The 22813-nt window shown below is 39.0% G+C and overlaps 1 protein-coding gene across 1 annotated transcript in view; it reads left to right on the forward strand.

Moving 5' to 3' along the window:
* ITPKB (inositol-trisphosphate 3-kinase B) overlaps positions 1-12436 on the forward strand; it is a 77000-nt gene extending 64564 nt beyond the window's left edge. The window contains exons 4-8 of the mRNA XM_088145942.1: positions 727-940; positions 4272-4476; positions 6331-6432; positions 9665-9736; positions 10076-12436. Of these exons, the coding sequence (XP_088002068.1) occupies positions 727-940; positions 4272-4476; positions 6331-6432; positions 9665-9736; positions 10076-10291 (809 nt within the window). The 3' untranslated portion in view covers positions 10292-12436. The remainder of the gene's footprint in view (positions 1-726; positions 941-4271; positions 4477-6330; positions 6433-9664; positions 9737-10075) is intronic.
* The last annotated feature ends 10377 nt before the right edge of the window (positions 12437-22813 follow it).

Below are 22813 nucleotides of genomic sequence, written 5' to 3' on the forward strand. Positions count from 1 at the left end.
GAGCAGAAAGAAAGTCACTTATACATTAGTATTTGTGTATGTGGGATTAGCACCATTCTCCTCTATGGTCATTAAACTTGCACATGAGATGCACCCATTTCATATGTTAATGGCATGGGCATGTTGTAAATAAATAGAATGATCATGTTGGGTTGAGCCTCACAATCAAAATAGAGTAATCTAGGGTTAATTCCCCTTGTACATGAGAAAGACCGATCTAACGCTTTCTATTAGTTAGGATGTGATGCTTTTTCAGTCTGGTTTCCTATCTCTTTCCCATACCAACTGGGGGAAAAAAAAACATTTTAACAAAATATTCTGTTTAGTCTTTTTATGCTACTTTGTCTGAAATAGATCCATGTTATTGCCATTCATTTAATAGCATAATAGAAAGCATCTGTATGTGCAGTGTCAGAGAACAAAAGAGTAATCTTGTTTGCCTTAACTTTTCAATTGAGCCTGCAGGTAGCACCTATAAAATTTCAGGGTATATAACCACTTGATTAAATACAGTAGAAGGAACAAGGAATCCTAGCCTATCCCAACTTGGTGCTGTCCAGATGCTGGTTGAATATTATAGGGACTGAAATCCAGCATATCTGGAGGATACAGGCAGGGACAGCTGAGGCATTCCATAGCTGTGTGAAACATTCTTTGTTCCAATTTTTTAAAAAGTCTTCCATTTGCATTTTAAAAACAACAACCTTATTTTGGTCTGTCTTTCAGGTAGCTTCAAAGCTGCTGCAAATGGGAGGATATTAAAGAAGCATTGTGAGTCTGAACAGCGTTGTTTGGACCGTTTGATGAATGATGTCCTTAAGCCTTATGTTCCTGCCTATCATGGAGATATTGTGAAGGATGGGGAGAGGTATAATCAGATGGAAGATCTCCTGGCTGACTTTGATTCTCCTTGTGTCATGGACTGCAAAATGGGAGTTAGGTTAGTTTTTCTTTATAGCCAAGAATATACAGTAACCTGATTCTCACAGCAATATTTGGTAAAAGAAATGTAGGCAAATATAGATTTCACTACCTGTATGTGAAAACGAGCATAGTAATTTGGCCTTGCCCTGCCCTAACCCTGCTGAGGGTTTGTTAAAGCAACACTGAAAAACCTGTGTACTGATCTGTTTGCTCTAATGCAAATCTGAAGTTCAGTTGCACATCAGATGTTCTTGCATGATCACTATAGGTCAAGCTGATTTTTATCTCTGTTTGAAATCTGGCAGAGATGATTATCTTGGAAAAAGCAGATGATTTCATTGTTTGAGTTTTAAGCATGAACAGACAAGTAAAGCCTGATTGTAGACATAATTGTGTTCTCTCCATTGAATAATAAAAGGAACAATCTAAAAGAAACTTCCCTAATTTAATGCCATTCAGATTTGCAACTCCCATTACCCTGAACCACTAAAGTGGATGGTCATGTTGATCGGTAAGGGAGGTGATGTCCAACGTAACTTGATGAATAGTCTGCAATTCTTATCTAGATCATTTAAAATAGGGGAATTTGGCAAAAGGGGAATTCTGGCTCATCTGAGCTAGTAGTGTATCCAGGACTTTTTCAAGTTTTGCACAAGTTTCTTACAATGGCATCTTCTAATTAAAATTATTCAGTTTGACTATGGGAAGGTACTATGAAGGGTTTTATATAAACGTTGGAGAAAAAGTCCTTAAATAACTACTTTTTAGTAGCACTTTCAGTACTGAATTGTGCTCTCTAGCCACTCCAAACCCATGATGCATAACGAAATCCACTGTCCTATGTCATCAGTTTACTCTTTGTGAAAAAAAGGTTATTTGCTCTGTTTGGCTTAGAATCTTCCTGCACTGAAGAAAAACAAAGATCAAATTAACTGCATGAACAAATGGAAAAACATCCTAAGCTGTGGGTTGACCAGCACATTTTTCCAAAAAAGTACATCCTTGTCAGAGAGATAATAGAGGATTATTATAGCTTACTTGACTTAGAAACAACCTGTAAATTTGGTGTTCTCTAGTATCTGCATGAGAGTGCATTTAGCACAGCCCTTCAGTTATATAGACAACCTTGACCAGTCTGTTCAAAATGAAATATAAATATTCTATTTAATAACACAGAGTATATGTTAAAGATTAGTGACTCAGTTTATGTATTTTGAGCATGTTGATGTCCCCTAGATTTGTTGGGACTGCAGATCCCAAAATTCCCAGATAGCATGGCCAACAGCAAAGCTGTCTGGTAACTTCAGACACAGCAGTTCTGATAACTACTAGGTTCTTAAACAGGTTGGTAAAAATGCAACGCGTATTGGGGAAAATTAGGAAAAACTGGAGGATGTGTAAATTATTGATACCCATGATTGCCAGATTGCAATCCTATTTCTGGCCTATTGCATACTTCTGAATAGGGGCATCTTCAGTGGCAATGTTCAAAATGTAGAATGCTGAGAAGGATCAGTTCAGTGTTTTAATTTTTATTTTATCTCAAACATAAGCAAGATTCCACAATTAAGCTAATTTTCAGTAGAAAAACTAAAGCTATTTCTTCACACATAAAACAATATATGGGCATCATTTCCACAGAGATGTCATATAATCATTAGCTCAGATGACTTTCAAAGGAAGTCAGTGAAATAGAGATATACTGACATTTGTTAAGCATGGCCTTGAAGATCAGATTTAGGATATGCCTGCACAGAAGCTTCTGGGAGACATGCTATGCTTGTGGGCTTAGAAGCTATAAAGAAGACAGTGGATTATGTGACCACTTAGTGTAATCTAGCAGAGTTAGATTACTTATCATGGTAAGGATTAAGAAAGGAAAAAGCAACCTGCTTGACCCTTTAGATAGTAGTGTATGACCCTTCAGGTCCCAGTAACCCAGCCAGCATGGCCAATGGCAAGGCATTGTGGGAGCAGTAAAACACCCTATGATTTAAGATGTTACCATTCTGAGATCAATAAATATGTCATTGAACTTGGATTTGTATCTTGCACATACTCTTCTCAGCTTGACATTCCCAAGTAAATATGGAACCATGAGATACAAAACAACTGCTAAGAACTGAGAAGTTCTCATGACTGGGAGTATACTGCAAATATAGGGTTGAATTAAGATAAAGGTAAACCTGTAGAAGTTTATAGGATCTGTAACCAGGATCCTAACATTTAGTGTTAAAGGACACTGAGAAAGTGCTGCAGGATGGTTGCATATCTTTTGCTGAATGAGTACTCTGCAGTGAAATTTCAGGCAGTATAGCTGTTGATTTGGAAGACAGAGCTCTCTAGTGGGCAAACAGAGATTAACTTAGAAAAACATTTTTGTTCAATCTACTGTACTCCATACCTAAGTTCATTATGCTGCTAATAAAATGAAAGGTCAGTAGCATTCTTGCATGTCAACTTGCCAGTAGATGAAGTGGAAGCATTTTGTATATGGAAACTATTCCAAAATACACAATTTAAATATCTTAAGGAAACTACCCATGTCATCATTCATGGACCTTTCAGAACAACTAGTGACTCAGCCCATTTCTGACTGCTTACTGCATGTAATATTGAAGAAGAAAACAATTATTTTTACACATAAGCACTCTTCATAGCAGGTTTGGTTTAGAATAGATTCCAGAATACAAAATGTGTTATGCATCCAAGCTCCCAAGAGCACTAATATATATTCATAGCTCTCCTAACATGTGATTAGTTATACTCATAGATTAATCCATATGACTGTTGTGGGTGAACTTCTGAGGCAAAGTCCCTTAAAGTGCTTGTGATATGAATACACGTGGCAATTTGGGAGGCCAGTGAAAACCATCCTGGTCAAGCTATACTCAAACTGAATGGTTCACTGATTAGACTTTCAAGGCCCAGGGGGTACCTGTCCAGTAGCATGTACTTTTTGAAACTGAAGTTCCGTCAACACTTCAGGCTAGGCTAGACTGGCAAGACCAAGCCCTTGAAGGATAATTCTGACCCCATTAGACAGTACATCCACTATTTGAATCTGATTTGGCTTCAGTGTGTTCACTTCAATCACTCAAAAAAGTTTGCTCTTACTGTTGTACCTATTAAAGATGGTGTTGACTTCCTTAATATTAGAATAAATTATTATGTTCTAGAGTATGGATGAGCAACAGGTATTCTTCCATGAGGACCAATAATAGTGTCTTGCCTGTCCTGTTCAAGAGAAGATAGGAAGAACCTGTGCATCTGCCCAGACAGCAGTGATACAGTGGTAACGAATCAGTTTTCAAATATGATAATGTGAACATATACTGTCTTTGCAGAACCTATCTGGAGGAAGAGCTATCAAAGGCCAGAAAGAAGCCAAGTTTGCGGAAAGACATGTATCAGAAGATGATTGAAGTAGATCCTGAGGCTCCAACTGAGGAAGAGAACTCTCAACGTGCAGTGACCAAGCCTCGATATATGCAGTGGAGAGAAACCATAAGTTCTACAGCAACGTTAGGGTTCCGGATTGAAGGAATAAAGGTAGATTGTCAAATTTGTCTATTGCAACAGTGCATGGGAAACATGTCTCTGATTAGCTTGTACTGTAATATAAAATGCCAAATATTTTTTTGTTTAGGTTTGACTATTCTGTATAAAATACATCCTTATAGAGTGCTTGTTATTGAAACTGGCTCCTTTAGAGACAGATGTGCTTTCCCATTATCAACTTGGGATGGCAAGATCATGGAATTCTTTATGGCATGAACTCTTTCCCTCTTCCTTTCTGTGATTAGTCATTGGACACATGCAGCTGACAGATGACAGACTTCCTGTCATTTTTCTAATAGAAACTCCTGCTATATCATTATGCATAAGTCATAAAGGTACATATAGTGGTAGTTTTAAACATACTTATTCAACCAAGAGACTGTTCTTATGAATAGAGAATACAGTAGCATGTGAATTCTTAGTAACAAATTCTGAATAGTGCAATCCAGCATGACTGTATGGAGGCTTAGGTTTACTATAGTCTCCATCCCTGTCATGAAGCCGGCTTGTCTGGCTTCAAAAAAAAGGGTTGGACCAATTCATGGAAGTCATGGGGATCAACAGCTGCTGAGAGACTAGTAGAAAACAGACTGCTGGACTAGATGAATCCAGCACGGCACTGCTTACATTCTTATAAGTGGAATTCTTCTCCATCTATCTGAGCAACAGCAAAAGCTCAGATGCAAATGGTTTACTGGATGTTGCAAGATATTACAACGCTCTCCCAGTTGTTTGGATATCTGGAGAAGTACAAAAAGGGTACTGGAATGAAAATACAGCACCCATCTTAAACTTTCAGCTGAGTCCATAGCTATGGGTTTCAGATACCAGTTCTTAGCAAAGCTAAAGCTGCTAGGAAGAAAATATTAAAGTCTTAAAGGAACTACAATAAAAAGTTTTTTTTTTTACTCTACATATTTAATATATATTTTTTAATTGCTACCTGAAAAATATTTGTATCCCAAAGCATGCAAGTATCCCATTTTCAGGAAGGAGAAAGCAAGAGTGAAAATAAGTTGCTGCATGTGTTTTGGAATAGAGGAACTATGGTATCCAGTGAGGGATATTTTCTCATTCCAGTCCAGATCTAAACCAATGGGTTATATCTGCTTGATTATATTAGCATTGACTTCAGGCATCTCTGTGCCCATTACACTAAACCTTAAGAGGAGGGATATGTAATAAAACTCATGGGTTTAAAGGAATCTTGGGCAATAGGGTTTGCCTAAGAACATCTCCAAGTTGGAAGAATGTTACTGAGGTAAATGAATCAATGGCCTGCAACTTCCATTGGCTGCATTGTTGCACTGAATGCAGTCTCCTAACAATAGCTTACTACATTAAATCCTTCATACAAGAGCTGGTAAGACAGAAAGTGGGGGTCAACATATAGATTCCTTCCAGCCTTAGAATTTCCATGAATTCCAAAATGCACTGTGTTTGAAGACCTAGATATCTAGCATTGTGCAATGTGATAATCTGCTAATGAGGTGAATTTTTCTCACCTCCTTTGCATCCATATGCACATATCCAAAATAATCTGTTCCAAACCCTCCAGACTAAATAGAAGAGGAATGCCTCCACTGGCAGCAGCTGGACACAACCGATTTCACTGAAAACTATAAACATAGAAATGATTTCTCCAGTCTCCTGAGATACCCAGCAAAAAAAGCAGTCTTCCCCCCTCCCCCCATGGCTACTTATTAAGTTGTGATGACTGTCTCAGATGTTTCCCCTAAATTTTGTTGTGGGGTATACTCCATTCTGTTTATTGAACAGCAAGTGATATTAATACAAAAGGGTTCTTCTGAGTAATAGCCATGCTTTTGTCATTGTTTTTTAAAGAAAGAAGATGGCACCGTGAACAGGGATTTCAAGAAGACTCGGACAAAGGAACAAGTCATGGACGCCTTCAGAGAATTTACAAAAGGAAACCATAACATTCTGGTGAGTCACTCCAGCTATTTCCTTTGGCGTTCTTCACTTTGGGTTAATTTAACATCTAAAACCACATGCCAGAATGAAAAAGGGATCTGTGCAATGAAATGGGCAATGCTTTCACTCAGGGATGAGTGGGCCACAACTACCCCCAGATCCATTTTTATGCCCCTTTGAGCCCCCACCCCCAGTATCTTGTTGCCAAAATTCAGCAGCAGCAAAATGTTGGGATTTGGGGGGGGTTCTTTTTACTAATGAACCCCTAAAATAAATGTTATACCTCTGATAGGCTTAACACCCATTCTGAGTAAAAACAATACAGACACTCCAGCCAAGTAAGCCAAAAATACTGGGTTTTGCCATGGTTGATGGTGTCACAGCAATATGCTTTGCAGAGCTCCAAAATAAAAGTACAATAAGGTGTAGCTCCTGACCGAAATAAAATTATCTAACTCTTGCTTTAACTAGTCAAAGCTCTGAATAGGTTGGTTTAAATTAAATTAAATATGACAACTTGCTTAAAGTTTTTCAGCCTCCTCACACTATAATAAACATTTTAAAAAAAGTTTGTCTATGTCCGCTGTCTTAGAAGAAATTGTTTTTGAAAGGGGGCATATAAATATTGGAATATATAATCAAAATTGTATTATCTCTTCACTCTGTTGAACAAATGAATTTAATTTTAGGCCCAGTCAGATTTAGTGGGATCCTTTTCTTCTTTTCTTTTTTCTTTTATTAAATTACTACTCTGATGAGAGGATACAAACAAATGTTATTTATTTTCTACAGCTTATGTAGTACTCTAATCCATGGACTCAGAACAGTTTACAAACCCCTTTCCAATAAAAGGATTAAAAATAATATATCAAAATAGCAAACAAATTAAGACAATCAACAAATTACAATTGCAATAAACTTTGCAAAAAGGAATAAGCAAGTTTCACACATACAATAGCAGGGAGCCTCCTTCTTCACAACAGTCCAAGGGCTTTGAAACAGCCAGGTCTTAAGAGCTTTACAGAATGTTAAGAGGGAAGGGGCTAGTCTAATCTTGCAAAGGTGGGTGGGTTGGCAGGGAGACAGTTTCCACAAGACTCATTCTCAGAATCCCTGTGGATGATGTTCTCTTAAAAAAGAAACTTACTGCATGAACAGAAGTGGGAGTAGGTGGTCCCAAAGATATCCAGGTCCCAAACCATGTAGGCCTTTAAGGGTAGCACCTGGAAAGTAACTGAAACAGAGGTGTTACATAGGAGTACCTTGTGGCATCTGTCACTACTCAAGCCACTGCATTCTGGACCAACTGAAGCAGCCTATATAGGGCATATTGCAATATTGCAACAAGAGGTAACTAAAGCGTGAGACCCTTTTCAGGCAAGGTTGTAACTGATGCACAAGATGTAATTACTGTATGTGAAGGCCCCCCTAGCCACAGTGTCACTGGCTCCTTGATAAGGAGTTGACAGTGCAGGAGGAACCCTAGATTTTGAATCAATTCTGCCCAGAATAGTGCAACTCTGTCCATAACCAGATACCCCATCTTGGTGGGATTAAGCCTAAGCCTCTTCTTTTCCAGCCAGATCCTGATAGCCTCCAGGCATCAGGAGAGGACATTAGCCATGTCTCCTGTTTGGCCCAGGCTCAAGATATACATCTGAGTTCCATCAGCATACTGAAGATACTTAACCCTGGCTGCCAGATAACTTCTGCCAATGGCTTCACATAAATGTTAAAAAGGAGAAGTGAGAGAATCAAGCCTTGCGAGACACCATAACAAGAAGCTCTAGGACTGGACCTCTCCCTCCATTACCACTCAGAAAGGAGAACAACAGCAAAACAGCACCTCCAATCCTAACCCATATAAGCAGTTCAGGAGGACACCATGATTGATGATATCAGAAGTCCCTGAGAGGTCCAGCAAGACCAGGAGAGTCACACTATCATTGTCCAATCTCACCACAGATCCTCTGCAAGAGTGATCAATGTGTCTTCAGTGCCATGTCCAGGCCCACGTCCTGACTGAAACGGGTCCAGAAAATCTATTTCTTCCAGGCACTTTGTTACTATAGGTAGTTATTTAACACTGATGAGTTCAGCAGTGATTTCTTGAGGATGGGACACCACAACTTTCAAACCGCTGACAGCACCTCCTTTCTCAAGGATGCATTAACATCACTCTGCCCTGACCCTGCTTCCTGCTTTCATCAACCAGGAAAGAGAGGCTTTCTTTCTTGCTTGTTTTCACCAACCAGACTATAAGCAGCATAGCTGACATCACAGAGTCTGATGACAGGACCATGACAAAGGACAAATGCCCTCTACCCTCAGATCACATTCCAAGACAAAAACCAGGTGTAATTTGTGGCCTTCCAGATGGGTTGAGGCCATGATGGTTTGGTACAAACCCATAGTTGTCATGATGGCCATGAACTCCTGGGCCACTTTGGAAGTCCAACCAGGAAGGGCAAGTTGAAGTCACCCAGCACTGTAAGCCTGAGTAACTCCATTGCCACCCCAGAAATGAGGTTGAGCAGTGCTGGGAGGGATGCTGCTGTGTTCATTGCGAAGTCATTTTTATGCAAATACATTTGCTTGCAGGCCTGTCTTTTAGAAAGGTGTGAACAAAATTAAATGTATCTGAATAATTCCTATAAACTAAATCTCTTATATTAAAGATAGACAGTCTGTGGCTTCAGAGCCAACTGTGGCACTCAAAAGGCTTGGGTGTGGCCCTCAGAAACCCTCCAAAAGTTGCCACCAAATTGTAATTTTTTTGTAATCTGATAAAATCATAAAATTATTATATACATGGGGAATGATTCATTATAATTAGTTTAATTTTAATTAGTATTATTTTTAATTCTGGCCAACCCCCTCCTCTGTTTTTTCTCCATTTCTTTTCCCATACAAACACTGAGGGATTTTGCTTTAACATTACAAAAAAGATTACCTACCACTGCCTTAAGTCCTTTCCTTCCTCCACTCTCACCTGTTATTCATTTTTGTAAGTCATTTGATATCTAGGCTGGAATATGGAGCTCATCTGATTCAGGAGCAATGGCTTGGCTTTTGTATTTGTGTGTACATGTGTGTATGTACATGTGTGGGTATATATATATATATATATATATATATATATATATATATGTGTGTGTGTGTGTGTGTGTGTGTGTGTGTGTATGCATGCATGCATGCAAATAAAGTACATATGACTTAAAATATTCTTTTCTTGCAACTACAGAACAGTTATCTTAACCGGTTGAAAGGGATTCATGATACTTTGGAAACATCACCGTTCTTCAAGAGCCATGAGGTAAAACTATTCATTTTCCCTTTTGTCTTTTAAAAATTAGACCTTGGTCAAATCAGTTCACCTAAACACACAAATGGGAATCACTGGGCATCTAGTTCATAAAAATTCAAAAGAAACTCTGTGTGCATTGAGAGCCCAAGGAAACATTTTTCACTGCCTCACATGTTGACATTTTGTTACTCTTGGAAATTCTGAACCTAAAACTCCAGTTTCTAATTTGCAAACGCTAATATCCTGTGGAGATTTTTTAAGTTGCAGGCTTTATCTTCAGAAGAATTTTGAACACTTGCTCTTAACTCTTGCTGTAGGATACTCATTTTTTTACATTTGCTTTTGCAGGTAATTGGGAGTTCCCTTCTCTTCATCCATGACAAGAAGGAGCAGGCCAAAGTATGGATGATTGATTTTGGGAAAACCACTCCACTTCCAGAGGGACAAGTTCTCCAGCACAATGTGCCCTGGATAGAAGGGAACAGAGAGGATGGCTACCTCTGGGGACTGGATAATCTTATTGAGATTCTAACAGAGTTGTCTCAAAGTGAAGATCTGCATTAAAGCCAAGGGTCCAGCTCTGCCACTGTCCACAACCTAGTTCCTCCAACTGACTTTCTGATCTGCACTACAAGACACTTTTCTTCCACCTTCTCTTCCAGTTCTAAAATTTAGAAGCTCCTTTTATTTTATTTAAGGTATAAATATGCAGTGACGTACCCGAACAAACACTGAACATGAAGTTAAAGTTAGACAAGCCAGATAGTAATGTTGGCCTTACGAGTTAGGCCTCCTGCATCCTAATATGGAAAATATTTTTATGTAAAAAATCTGATACAGTTCTTAACGTGCCTGAGCACAAGGAAGATAATGCCCTAGTCTTGTTTAAATTATATCTAGCTAATAATTGCCAGAGTGAAGGATGCATTTGTAGTTATCTGCTGCCCTCTCATGTCAAAAGCTAGCATTATTTTGGGCCATTGATGTTGAAAGCGTGCTTATATTGGGCATTTTCTTATAGGTGTTCTTTCTTCCTGGGAACCTTCCACAAAAGGAATGGTAACAATTTATATTTACTAGCTTCCCTAAATATAAGAATATGAATATAATAGTTCATAGGAATAATTAACATCAGGTAGATTTTTCTACGTAAGGAAATAATTTCTTGTTGGCTTATACTTATTGTGCAATATTTACATGGTTGTAGCAACTGCAAAAGTTTGCTTTTGTGGGTTACATTACATGGTGCATCCATTTAGCTACTGAAGTTTGTTTGGACTACTGAGGCAAGGGTCTGATCCCTTGTCTAGCCTTCCATTGGCTTGGGATGACCTGGTCGCATGGCAGCAAAGGGGTTGCTGCAGAATGACAAGGGCACTGACTGCCATCCTTTGGGTGTCTTTTTGCTGGCACTGCAGTCCCTTTTGAAAATGACAGTACATTCTCAGGTGAACTCCTGCAAATCATTCCAAATCTCCCATTTTAAGAAGAGGCATTAACTAGACCTAAAGCAGAGTATTATAATGGTAAGCTTCACAATATTTGTATGCCTGCCAAGGAATATGGAAGAGAAAGGACATGGTAGGTAATTTGGTAGGTAATATAGGCAAGACCCTCTAAATAAGGATTTGTTACTTTCAGTCTTGCGAATATATCTAAGTCTCTATTTAGGGCACAGAAGTTGTTTTATAAGTTCCTGGAACATTTGAATTAGACGGCTGAAGTCAAGTGGTCAGCTACTGGGAGAGGAAGATTATTGGTGCATTTGATTTTCTTGGAGAACTCACAATGCTGCAGAAACCTTGGAAATTGAGACTGAGTTTATGTTACAATTTTTTTCTGAGCCATTTCCTGGCTGTTTTTTTAAAATCTTTCTATATTTATGATGTATTCCATATGCCTCTATAGTCTGTTGCTACTATTCTTCCAAACAGTAATGTTGGACCCTGTTGCTTGTACCTGGAGGTGCTGCCCTTGGAACAAGTGTGTATGTTTTAGAGGGTGGCTGTTGGTTGGCACAGGGTCCCTTTGTAAGCTTTTCAGAAAGATTCTGTGCCATTGAGTGTTGCTCCATTCATATATCAGTAGGATAATATTGCTCATTCTTCAGCGCTGTTGTAAATAATTGCTCTGCTTAGATGTTTTTCCCCTTCAGGCTTCCTATGCTGTTTAATAATAGCCTTTGCTGAAAGTGCCTTATGGATGAGTATCTGTTCCACTCAGTGTCATGGAAAAGTGTTTTTGTTTTTTTGTTTTTTTTAATACTATTTATTGCCATACTTTTAGTTATCTAGAACACTAAGTCTTAATGCATGGAATCTTCTAAAGGATAACGTTTAGATTTTGAAGTCTCTTTCCATATTTATGGAAAGGGGAAGACCGTGAAGCAGCATCAGTTCATCCTATTTTAAAAATGTATTTAGCTTTTAAATTACTTCTATTATATACTTTTTAAATTTTTTTAAGCTGGTTTGTTTGTAAAATAAGATTCTTTGCTTTACGGCTTTTAAAGAAGTGAAATATTTCTCCAGATGTCTTTTGGATCTTTCTGGAGGATGGAACTATTGCTGTGAGGTTATTCTCCTAACACTTTCCACACCATTCCCCTTGATTAGCAAGGAGATAAAGAACTTGCAGAGTTATAGAACATCACCAGTGCACACTGCCTGTAAGTCAACTTAAAATAAAAACAACATGATTGTTTGTTGTGATGGATTATCATTTCTTATTGTGTTACGTTTGCTTCAGATATTCTGGGACTGATATAAATGAAATCGGTGAGCTATTTCTTAATATATGATAGCTTGATCTACTGACTGGTACTACATTTCGGCAATGTGGGATAATCAAAGTCCTAAATTCTAGGACTTGCATTATACCAAAATTACTAAGATTTCTAAGTCTACCTCTGAAGCCTAATATCTTGACACAGATTTAGATTTTGGCACAGGTATATAATTGTCTCGTATTCAAGTCAATGAATTATCCGATTCAAACTACAGTACTACAAAGGCTAATGTTTTAGATACTTAAATGTCTTGAATTTAAGCCATTTTAGTGAATTTTAATTTGCATTTTCCACCCCTGCTTTCCACCCTCTTTTCCATCTCATTAGTTATCTCAATAAATAAATGGTCCATTCTTAACAAGCACATGCATATCCCTACAAGGTGAGAGGAGCATAAGTATTTATTGGGGTATTAATAAGTAACAGAAAAGTGTAAATCAGTTCAGTCTTTCTGTATGGTTCTCTCCCTAGAATGCACATGAAATTGTGCATGCTATACCAATCTATTAGGAAGTAAGTCCCAATGAAGCCAATGAGAACTTACTTCTAAATATGTTTGAGTATAGCACTGTCATTTAAACAGGCTTATTGGAGGCAATTTTATAGCAAACTATTTGTAGTGGAAAATTACCCTTTTCTCAGAATTCTGGCCCTTCTCAATTACCCTCATTGCACTTTATGCTGATGTCCCAGAATTTGGTAAGACAGTCTATTAAGTTATTTTGAGTGGTTGACAGCTTGATTGACATATGCAACAAATTCAGAAACAAGTTTTAAACACACACAAACTAACATAATAGGGACAGTGTTTCTGGATTTGTTCCTTCTGTGTTACTTTATATGTTGAAGGAAGTGGTACCATTCACTCTGTTACCTCAGAATTGTCTTGGTTCATCATCTTCATTACGAGGTGGGAAATGACTTCTGAGCAATATCAGTCACCGTATCAAAATCAGATCAGGCAGGTATAGAGGCAAATATAAAGGCAAAATAATTGTAGAAGACTGAGACCTGTACTATGGGATTCTTGAATGTTTCTTCACATCTAAGAGTAAGCATGAGCCTCAATAGTGGACCATTATCAAAAGAGGCAGAAAAAATGTGAAAATAAAGCATTTGTCTAAGACAATTACATAATTTCTGAAATCAAGGTAAATGGAAATCACTAACTTCAAAATGTCACCTAAATTATGCAGTGGAGAAGGAAAGGCATTCCAAATATACTGAAGATTACATAGGCTCTTATTGCTCCAGTTTCCCTGAAGTGACGCTTTGGCACTGATTAGTGAATTCTATCAGGTTTTATCAGCTTATCAACTTTGCCTTTCCATGAGAGCCACTTTGGTCTAGTGATTAAGGCTCCAGGCTAGAAACCAGGAGATTGTGAGTTCTAGTCCCACCTTAGGCACAAAAATCAACTGGGTGACTTTGGGCCAGTCACTCTCCCTCAGCCCAACTCTCCTCACAGGCTTGTTGTTGGGAAAATACGAGGAGGAAGGTATTAGGTATGTTCGCCACCTTGAGTTATTTATAAAAATAATAAAGATGGGAGCAGGGGAGACCAACTAAGTTGGTTCAGCGTTCACATTTTAAGAGGAAAGGGTGAGAGATCACTAAAGAGTTTTACAAGCTGGACCTAAACTGATGGCCACCTTGCTGATCTCCTGACTCTTGCACTTAGAGGTTCATTGCATGCAAATTTTACACAATGATTCTGCTCTATTTCAGTGCTTCCTCCTCTCCCAATAATTTCCTCGTGACTGCTGGGGGAAACAGCAATACTTCTAGTTTTCCATGTGTGATTATGTTCTCTGAAATTTTTCAAGTGATCTGGAGGCTAAGAACAGCTACCACAGGCAAGAGATGAAACAACAGCCTTACACAACCTGGTGCCCTCCAGCTTCTTGGATTTCACCTCCCATAATTCCTAGTGATCAGGGTGAGAAGTAAAATAATCAGGATCTGCCACATGTGACATAATCAACTTAATCAGCATTTTATTTTATTTAATTCAGACAAAAGATCAGGCTGCATTTCACAGCAACCTTTTAGAAGCAATTTTCCTGTAAAATGAGATGGTTGTGCTCAGTCTAGCCAACAGATGGCAGTATTTTGATGCGTGACTTGCAGACACTTTCTCGTGCACAGGCACAAGCCTAGAATAAAAACGATCTGATCCAAATTAGTTTTTTTTTTTAATAACATTTCAAAATTAATTATATTGATGTCCTCTCTAGTTTGGCTCTCAGACTTCGTAATATGTTTGAGGAACAAGTGTCTATTTCATAAGAAAGAAGCAATAGGTTTGAGTAGCATGTGACCCATTGAAGTCTCTAGCAATTTTGTATCCCTGTATAGTATTTTATCCCTCTACATAACTAAAATCTGGATGTTATAAAAAACAAACATGTGCACATCTTACCTGATTCTTATGTATTTGAAAGAGATAACTCGATATATTTATACCCTCTCTTGCTACCTACTCTGACAGGGGCTAAATAGCAATATAAAATTATATAAAACAACAGTAAAACATAATCAAAAGCATCAGACCACAACAAAAGCAGCAATACAACAGGGTTATCAAGAGGCATAATCATTCATCAGTTCCTCCCATGTGCCTTCTGAAATAACAGTGTGGTAACTTATCTTTTGCATTTCAGAAATAAGGAAACCAAGTCAGGCTTGGAAAGAAGACTGAACTGTCCGAGTAACATTGACATGGTCTTGTGAGTGATGGCTGCTCCCCAATACACAGCTGCAATAACCACACATTTCTGATATGAGAACTCTGATTAAAAAAAGAAAAGCTACCAGAAGACGGTGATAACTTAAATCACAGAGTAAGTCTCCAAGGCAATAGAGAAAGGTTTGGAAACCTTGAAAACGTAACATCTCATTGAAACGGATTGTGAGCTGCTGCTATCTGTAGCAGATTGCATGATTTCATTTTGACCTCCCTCCCAATTTAGTGACAAGAAAATGGATCCCAATATTAGCTAATAGAATATCAGTCATATTATGAGATTTAAAACTAAATTATGCAGTGCCGAAATGTGGTGCGGCAAGAAGGTTCAGCTCTTTCCAGCTAAAGCAAAGTGACCAGTATTCTGTTGGCATGGGCTTACCTCAGTGGCTATCCTTGCACGTCACGCCCATGGTTAACTGTAGTTTAGGAAGGAACCCAATTTTCTGGATTTGCATGACCCACTGAATCATAAACTAACCACAGGGTCTGGGTCTGCAGTATATGCTAACAAGTAGTGGTCTAGTGTGTGGGGTGGGGTGTCCGCAAGCATTCCCTCGAGTGGAAGGGAGAGTGTGACGCAGGCCCCAGCACAAATGGACAGAACTGCTCCCTCCAGTGATTTGATTGGAGGAAAGCCACACACTCATGAGACACGTGAAGCCTTCCAGCCTCAGTGCTTCCAAGTGAGCCTTTTCAGATCTTCTGGCAGAGGTCCCTCGGTGAGCCTCTCCAAACATGGCAAGTATGTTATCATTTCCCTTCCCCGACAGCTATTAATTTATTTGCCAGCTTGCTTTTTTGCCAAGGCACTCAAGGCCATCTATGCTATGTGGTATGCTTACATCTTGCTGTGCTCATGAGGTTGATTACCTTCAACTTGTCAAAAGATACCCCCCGAGCTTCATGATTTTACTAGGATTTGAATTAGGTGATGCCTTGTACGAGGTTCTTGTTATTATGGACAGCCCAGTGATTTGCAGCATGAGATTTTTCCAAGTATTCTATGGTCCAGCACCTTTCTGCAATCCAGCACTGAGATACTAGTATTTATTTTCAGTTTTAGTGTAGGACCTATAAAGCAAGGGTGAGAAAACTATGTTCTGCATCCCTTGTGTGGCCTATCCCCTACTTTTCCTGTACCCTTGAAACCGCACTGCCAGAATTGCAAATGCAGCTCTTTGGGGGGATGTGAAAACAAATTCCAAAGTTTGTAAGCCTTTGGAAAAAATTGACACCACATCAAAAGATGGGGAATGGCCCCCTCAAACTCACAACCCTTGGAAATCATAGGTCCACCCACTGAAATGATTTACTGTAATCCTATCATTACTTTGCTCAGAATGATTCTTGGTCACCATCTGATTAATTTTTAAGTACCATCCCCCACCTGCTCCTGACATAAAGCTTCAGGCTGTTTTTAAAATGTTTCCATTTTAAGATTTCCCTCAGAAGGATGTCCTCTGGGGTTAAGTCAATCTGACTTAAAATGCTAAACGTGTGACAGTATTTTCAACAGGAACTAGAAAGCTGAAATGCAGAAATTAAAAGGGAGAACTTTCACAGCTTCATGCTGGTTGACATCTGAGCAGGCTTGATTAGATAATCCGAGCTGTCTTCATTAGTCCTGAAAGTGCCTTAGACCACCATTATGTTTTATGAAATGGGCCTGCTGCTTCTGTTAACCTAAAGGAAAAGCATGAGATTCAGAAAACCAGTCAAAGATTACAAAGGTTTTGCACTTTCAATACTGGGATTTCATGTTTTATCAGAGTGCCTTTGGCAGGAAGACAATACACAGAATTCCATGCCAACATTCAGGGATATTATTTCTGATTTTAAGCATTCAGAAGCCAATAACTTTTAGAAGAGGAATCAGATGCAGATCAAGGGCCTTTCTTCACTTGTACCCAACCATGGAACATACATGGCCTAGCAACCTTTTTTTTTTTTTCCTGCCTTCATCTCATTTCCAACCCAAACCTGAGGCAGCCTTAAATTGTCCCTAGCTGTTCTGGATCTAAAGGTATGCTCTGCCCCTTAAGCAAAGAATAAACTGTAGCTATATCCTGAATACAATTAGACATGCTTCATTGACATTAGAATAGTCTAATAGCTATCTCCCAAAAATTATTCTCCCCACCACCACATCCCTTTTGCTCCCTATTCTTCATTGGTGAGTTGCCAGTGGAGTCTCCATGGCTTATCATTCCTGGGGACTTCAACCTGCCCCCAGAATTTGGGACAGCTTAGGAGTTCATGGGCACCATGGCAACAATGAACCAGGAGGCCTTTAGGGCAGTCATGCTTTGGTCACCTCGCACTTGGACTATTGCAATGGGACTGTTCTTGAAGACCATGTGGAAGCTGTAGCTGGTTCACAACGCAGCAGCATGGGGAGTTATGGGAATCCAACAGTATTCTTGCATGACACCTCTGCTTTGTCTGCTGCACTAATTACCAAGAGGCTTCTGAGTGCAATTCAAGGTGCTAGTTATCATCTATAAAGCCCTTCATCACATACTGCCTAGTTATTTCAGGGACTATCTTCTGTAATTTCTGCCCATCCTATATGATTGGGTAGAGATGGCCTACTCCGAGTCCCATCAATTAAACAGTGCCACCTGAGGGACCCAGGAAGCAGGCCTTCTCTGTCACAGCACCTGTCCTCTGGAATGATGTCCCCCCCCAAGATTCATATGGCCCCCATCCTGATCCTATTATAATGAGCTCTTAAAACCTGGCTCTTCTCTCAGGCCTTGGGCTAAAGTGGGCGGTAGACCCCTTGTGAATGTTTCATCTGGTAGAGTTGGGTTATTTTCCCAGATGTTTTGAATTGGTTTGTCTTATATTGTTTTAAATTGTTTTATACTGTATGTCACCCAGACCATGTCATAATGGAGTTGGGAGGCCTATAAATTTAAAAATTTATATTAATTATAATATAATTTAAATTATAAATTTAATAATAAATGTAATAATAAATATATGTTTTCCTACCAAATGCTAATATGTTTTGTGGGGGGGGGGAGGGAAACAAAGCCAAGGTATCCATCACTCTCTTATGGTGACCTGCGTACAATAAATAAGGGCACTACAATTAAGAGGCATTTTGCTTTCTGCAGGATAGAGATTGGCAGAGGGGGCAGCAAATGTTATGCCTGTATAGTTCTTAGTTGGCTGAAAGACTGGTGGGTAGCCCTTGAACTGAGCTGTGGAGAAGCAGTCATGTGTGATTTCCTGCCTGCCTGCCTGCCTGCCTGCCTGCCTGCCTGCCTGCCTGCCTGCCTGCCACAAATACATGTATGTTCTTTCTTTCAGAATTAATCCTGGAGGTACAACAATCTGTGTAGATGTTAATTGAAGCTCTAGGACATTTATGAGCATAACCTAAAACTAGAATGAAAAAAACTCTGCAATGTTGGATGCAGGAATGTCCTCAAGGTCAAAAAGGTCAAAATGGTGGCAGTGGCAGATAACTGAAGCTTTGCCTGTTTTTATGTGTGTTGCATATGCAGCCACTCGTGTCTGGATGAATCAAATACTTCCATCTAATGTCTTAGTACCTGCATTGAAGGTGAAAGATGGAAGATCAGAAGATCTTTCAGCAGAGGCACTCAGGGAACACGTTAGGGATTTCTGTAGTAGGGACTACAGGTAGCTAGACCAGGTTGAAAATCTCTCTTTAAATTTGTTCCCTGCTACAATATATCCAGGTATCAAAGATCTAACAGGGTCAAAGTCATTTCTGAATAAATGTCTGGTAATATTTCATGCTAGTGACATCTTTATTTGTATTGCGTTTCATCAGAAGCTTGGGTTCCACCAAATCTATTTTTAAGCTGCAGCTTTGACAAGAGGCAACCTTTTGGAGAAGAAACAAAGGAGCTTCAGAAGCACTCAGGCAAACAAAGCAGGGAGAACAAAGAACAAAAGCAGTAGCTCAAATACAGTCATTAGGTTATGAAACTGTTTTTCCTACATCTAAGTAATGATAAAGGGAAGCACAATGTGTGCCAAGACAGCTCTGTCAAATTGGTAATTTTCAACACAAAGGTTGCTAGAAATTAGATTTTCTTTTCTCCTTCCCAAGTTGGGAGTCTAGAGTTCATGAATTATCAACCTGTTTAAATCATACTGATAGCAGCACCTTCCTGCCCTTGATCTTGCCAGTTGAATCCTCACCCCACTGAATCCACTTATTTAGAAGAACTCTTCTGAAGAGAGTTTAGTAATCAGACAGGCTTAAGAGCTGATATGCCCCAAATTGTTGTCAGCAGCTGGTTGCTCCTCGGTCAGATCTGACCACTAATTGGGCAATTAAGAGGTTTTTCTCTCTCCTCTTCTTGTTCCAGAAACCAGGGTTATCCAATTAAAATGTCAGTAGAAACAAATTAGACCAGTGTTTCTCAACCTCAGGAAGCTTAAAATGGGTGGTCTTCAACTCCAAGAATTCCCCAACCAGCATACATTGAATTCTGGTTCTGGGAGTTGAAGTCCAGGCATCTTAAAGTCCCTAAAGTTGAGAAACATGGAATTAGACAAAAGGAAGTGTGAATCTTTTCTATAATTATTGCCAGTGATAGTAGCTGTTACAAGCTTTTAAAAAGTATTCCACAACTAAGGTTTCTTCTACCAATTGCAGTAGATTTTTGAACACTATAAAGGGGAAGGATTTTTCTTAATTACTTTTTTCTCAGATCATTCCTTTACAGTATCTAGATAAATCTTTTTTAACTTTAGGGAAAATCTATTAGAAATAAGATTAGGATTCCGTTTTGCACATCACACTAAGACAAATGTAGATTGTGAATTGAGCTAGTGTGAAGCCAACCATTGTGATTTATAAACACAGTTTAGGCTTAGTGCATCTAGTGGGACTAGATGAATTTGACCTTAGTCCTGGTAGCTCCATTCCTCCTATGTATAATTTAGTTTTTATTTCCTTCGCTGCTTCCGTCTCAAAGACATATAGAGTGGTTTCTGTTTGCCTCATCATTGTTTATTTGCTACTTTTCCATAGTTACATTCAAAGCAATTCAGAAATAATAGCAAAAAAGGACATAGATCACAAGCTAAGATTATTCACTAGCAGAACAATACATTGATTACTGTTGATAATTAATAATAAGGCCTGAAAGAAATTCAAACACATAATTCAGGTAACAACAACAACAACACAATAAAGCCCTTCCTTGCCTCAGACTAAATATTCTCCCCAGCACCAAAATATTGGTATCAATATTTAATGAAATGTAGTCTGATATAGAGAGCCAGTTTGGTCTAGTGGTTAAGGCATCAGGCTAGAAACCGGGAGACTGTGAGTTCTAATCCCACCTAGCCACAAAGCCAGCTGGGTGACCTTGGGCCAGTCACTTTCTCTTAGCCCTAGGAAGAAGGCAATGGCAAACCACTTCTGAAAAACCTTGCCATGAAAACTGCAGGGACTTGTCCAGGCAGTCACCAGGAGTCAACACTGACTTGAAGGCACATGCGCACATGTGGCACGCACACACACACACAAAGTCCATACATGAAGATTTATAAGACCATGACGTAGAAGGAAAAAAAGGCAGGATAGAGGAGTGGGGTTTTTTTAATGTTTCCTCAAACAATTAACTATGATGGAAATGAGCTGCTCAGGGAGACCAAAGACACCCTCCCTTCAAAGGGTGATTGTCCTAGTGGCATTCCCCCTCAAGCAGCTGGTTGGTCCAGTTGAACTTAATGGGATTTACACTTCAGTAGACCTGAGTAAGAATATACTGCTCGTGCGTACATTTTAAATAAGAATTTACAAATAAGTTGTATTTAGTCTTTTCTGGGTTCTAGTATGTTAACCACACATACCTATGCACCTATATATATAGAAATAGGTCTGTGTGTGTGTGTGTGTGTGTGTGTGTGTGTAGTGCCTGTGGATTTTTCTTATACTGGGTTTTGTTTTATTTTGTTTTATTTTACAAAAAAGATAAAATTTATCCTTCTAAACAATAAATCTTCTTTCTATAAATTTGTTTTTAAAATATAAAAATAGTGGTTTGGGGAAAATCTGTGATGTCCCTTTGAAAGAATGAAGACCTGGTCTTTATACCTGCAATTTTCTTTTAAGGTCTTTGCTTTTAGCCTGCTTCTCAGTATGAAAGACAACTAGTTTGAATCAGAAGCAATAGCTAAAACCAACAATTTAACCACAAGGAAATGTTGATCCAATGTCTGAAAGAGCACAGTGCCTGAAAGCCCAAAGCAAGCACATTCCAGAAGTAGTAAGAAAACAAATCCTAGGTGAGACTCCTTTACACCAAATCAAGTGGTTCATCTGTAACCCAGTACTGACATCATCTTTCTGGGATGGGGAGCGGGAGGCAAACTATTTATGATTAAGCAAGTAGGAGTCTTTCAGATAATTTATTAGCAACCCATGCAAAGGATGGGGCAATTTTCAGGGGTATTGATTGCAATGAATATAATTCCCTTCCTTATTCCTAGCAATAAAACCTTCTATGGGTGTCAATGGGCTAATTATTAGTAGTATATTTCAAATCAAATCTTTATTGCGGTCTTTGACCAACTGGAGAAGGTTTCAACAGAGAAATAAGGAACAGTAACAAGTGCATTTGATCTTCAGTTTTCTGCCTCCAGAGGAAGTAAAAATGATCCTTGAATATGAGTGGAGCCAATCCCTACACTCAAAATGCTATGTTTAGCCAGGATCTAAATACATTTTTCTACATTCTGCTTTTAATTTTAATTTAACCCAGCTCCTTTACAGAGTACTACATTAGACAGGCAGTGGGACAGCTGAAATAAAACCATCACTCTCTGTTCATCTTGATTGTTTTGGAAATCTCTTCCCCTGCATATGAGATCATTTTAAAAGATCTGAATACTTTCTAATGCAACACTTAGGATCACTTTAAGTTTGCTTTGGGACAAAGTTCTTTGTCATAACATGATACTTGAGATCCTTTTTAAATGGAAGATGCCATGGACTGAATCTGGGTCTTTCTCTATATAAAATATGAGTCCTATTGATTGTTCACTTTGGTCCCTGAAGCAGAAAACCCCAATGGCATCTTCTCACTAATGGTGAAAAATATATACTGGCAATTCATTCACCTTTAAAGAGTAACCCAAATCTACTACTGCCAATGAATTATGCCACTCTATCTAAATGTAACTTTGGCCCTGCTTGAATTGTTTTGTTACTCTCCTGATGCCCAGAGAAGTCTCAAGAGCCCGTTTTCCCTTCTGCTGATTCTCTCAGAGCGATATGTTCCTTTTGCCAACCCTCTGAAATCTTCAAGCCGAAAACACTTGAAGAGGAGCATTTTGACTGACTGCTGCTTAAAATGAAGGGTGTGGGCATTCTGAGTTCCATCCAGAGCAAGAAGCTGGCAGATGGTGCTGGATGCCAGGTGGGAGGAGCTGTTTGGGTGAGCAGAGCAGGGGAGGACTGAAGACAAGGGGACGCCTTGCTTGGGGCAGTTTAGTGAGCAAAAGGAAAGTGAGTTTTAAATTGCTTGTGAGGGTCATTCTATGCCTAAACATG

This window comes from Python bivittatus, unplaced genomic scaffold (assembly GCF_059951505.1).
Source record: "Python bivittatus isolate LINGU-HERP-01145 unplaced genomic scaffold, Pbiv_v1 ctg000020_np1212, whole genome shotgun sequence".
Lineage (NCBI taxonomy): Eukaryota > Metazoa > Chordata > Lepidosauria > Squamata > Pythonidae > Python > Python bivittatus.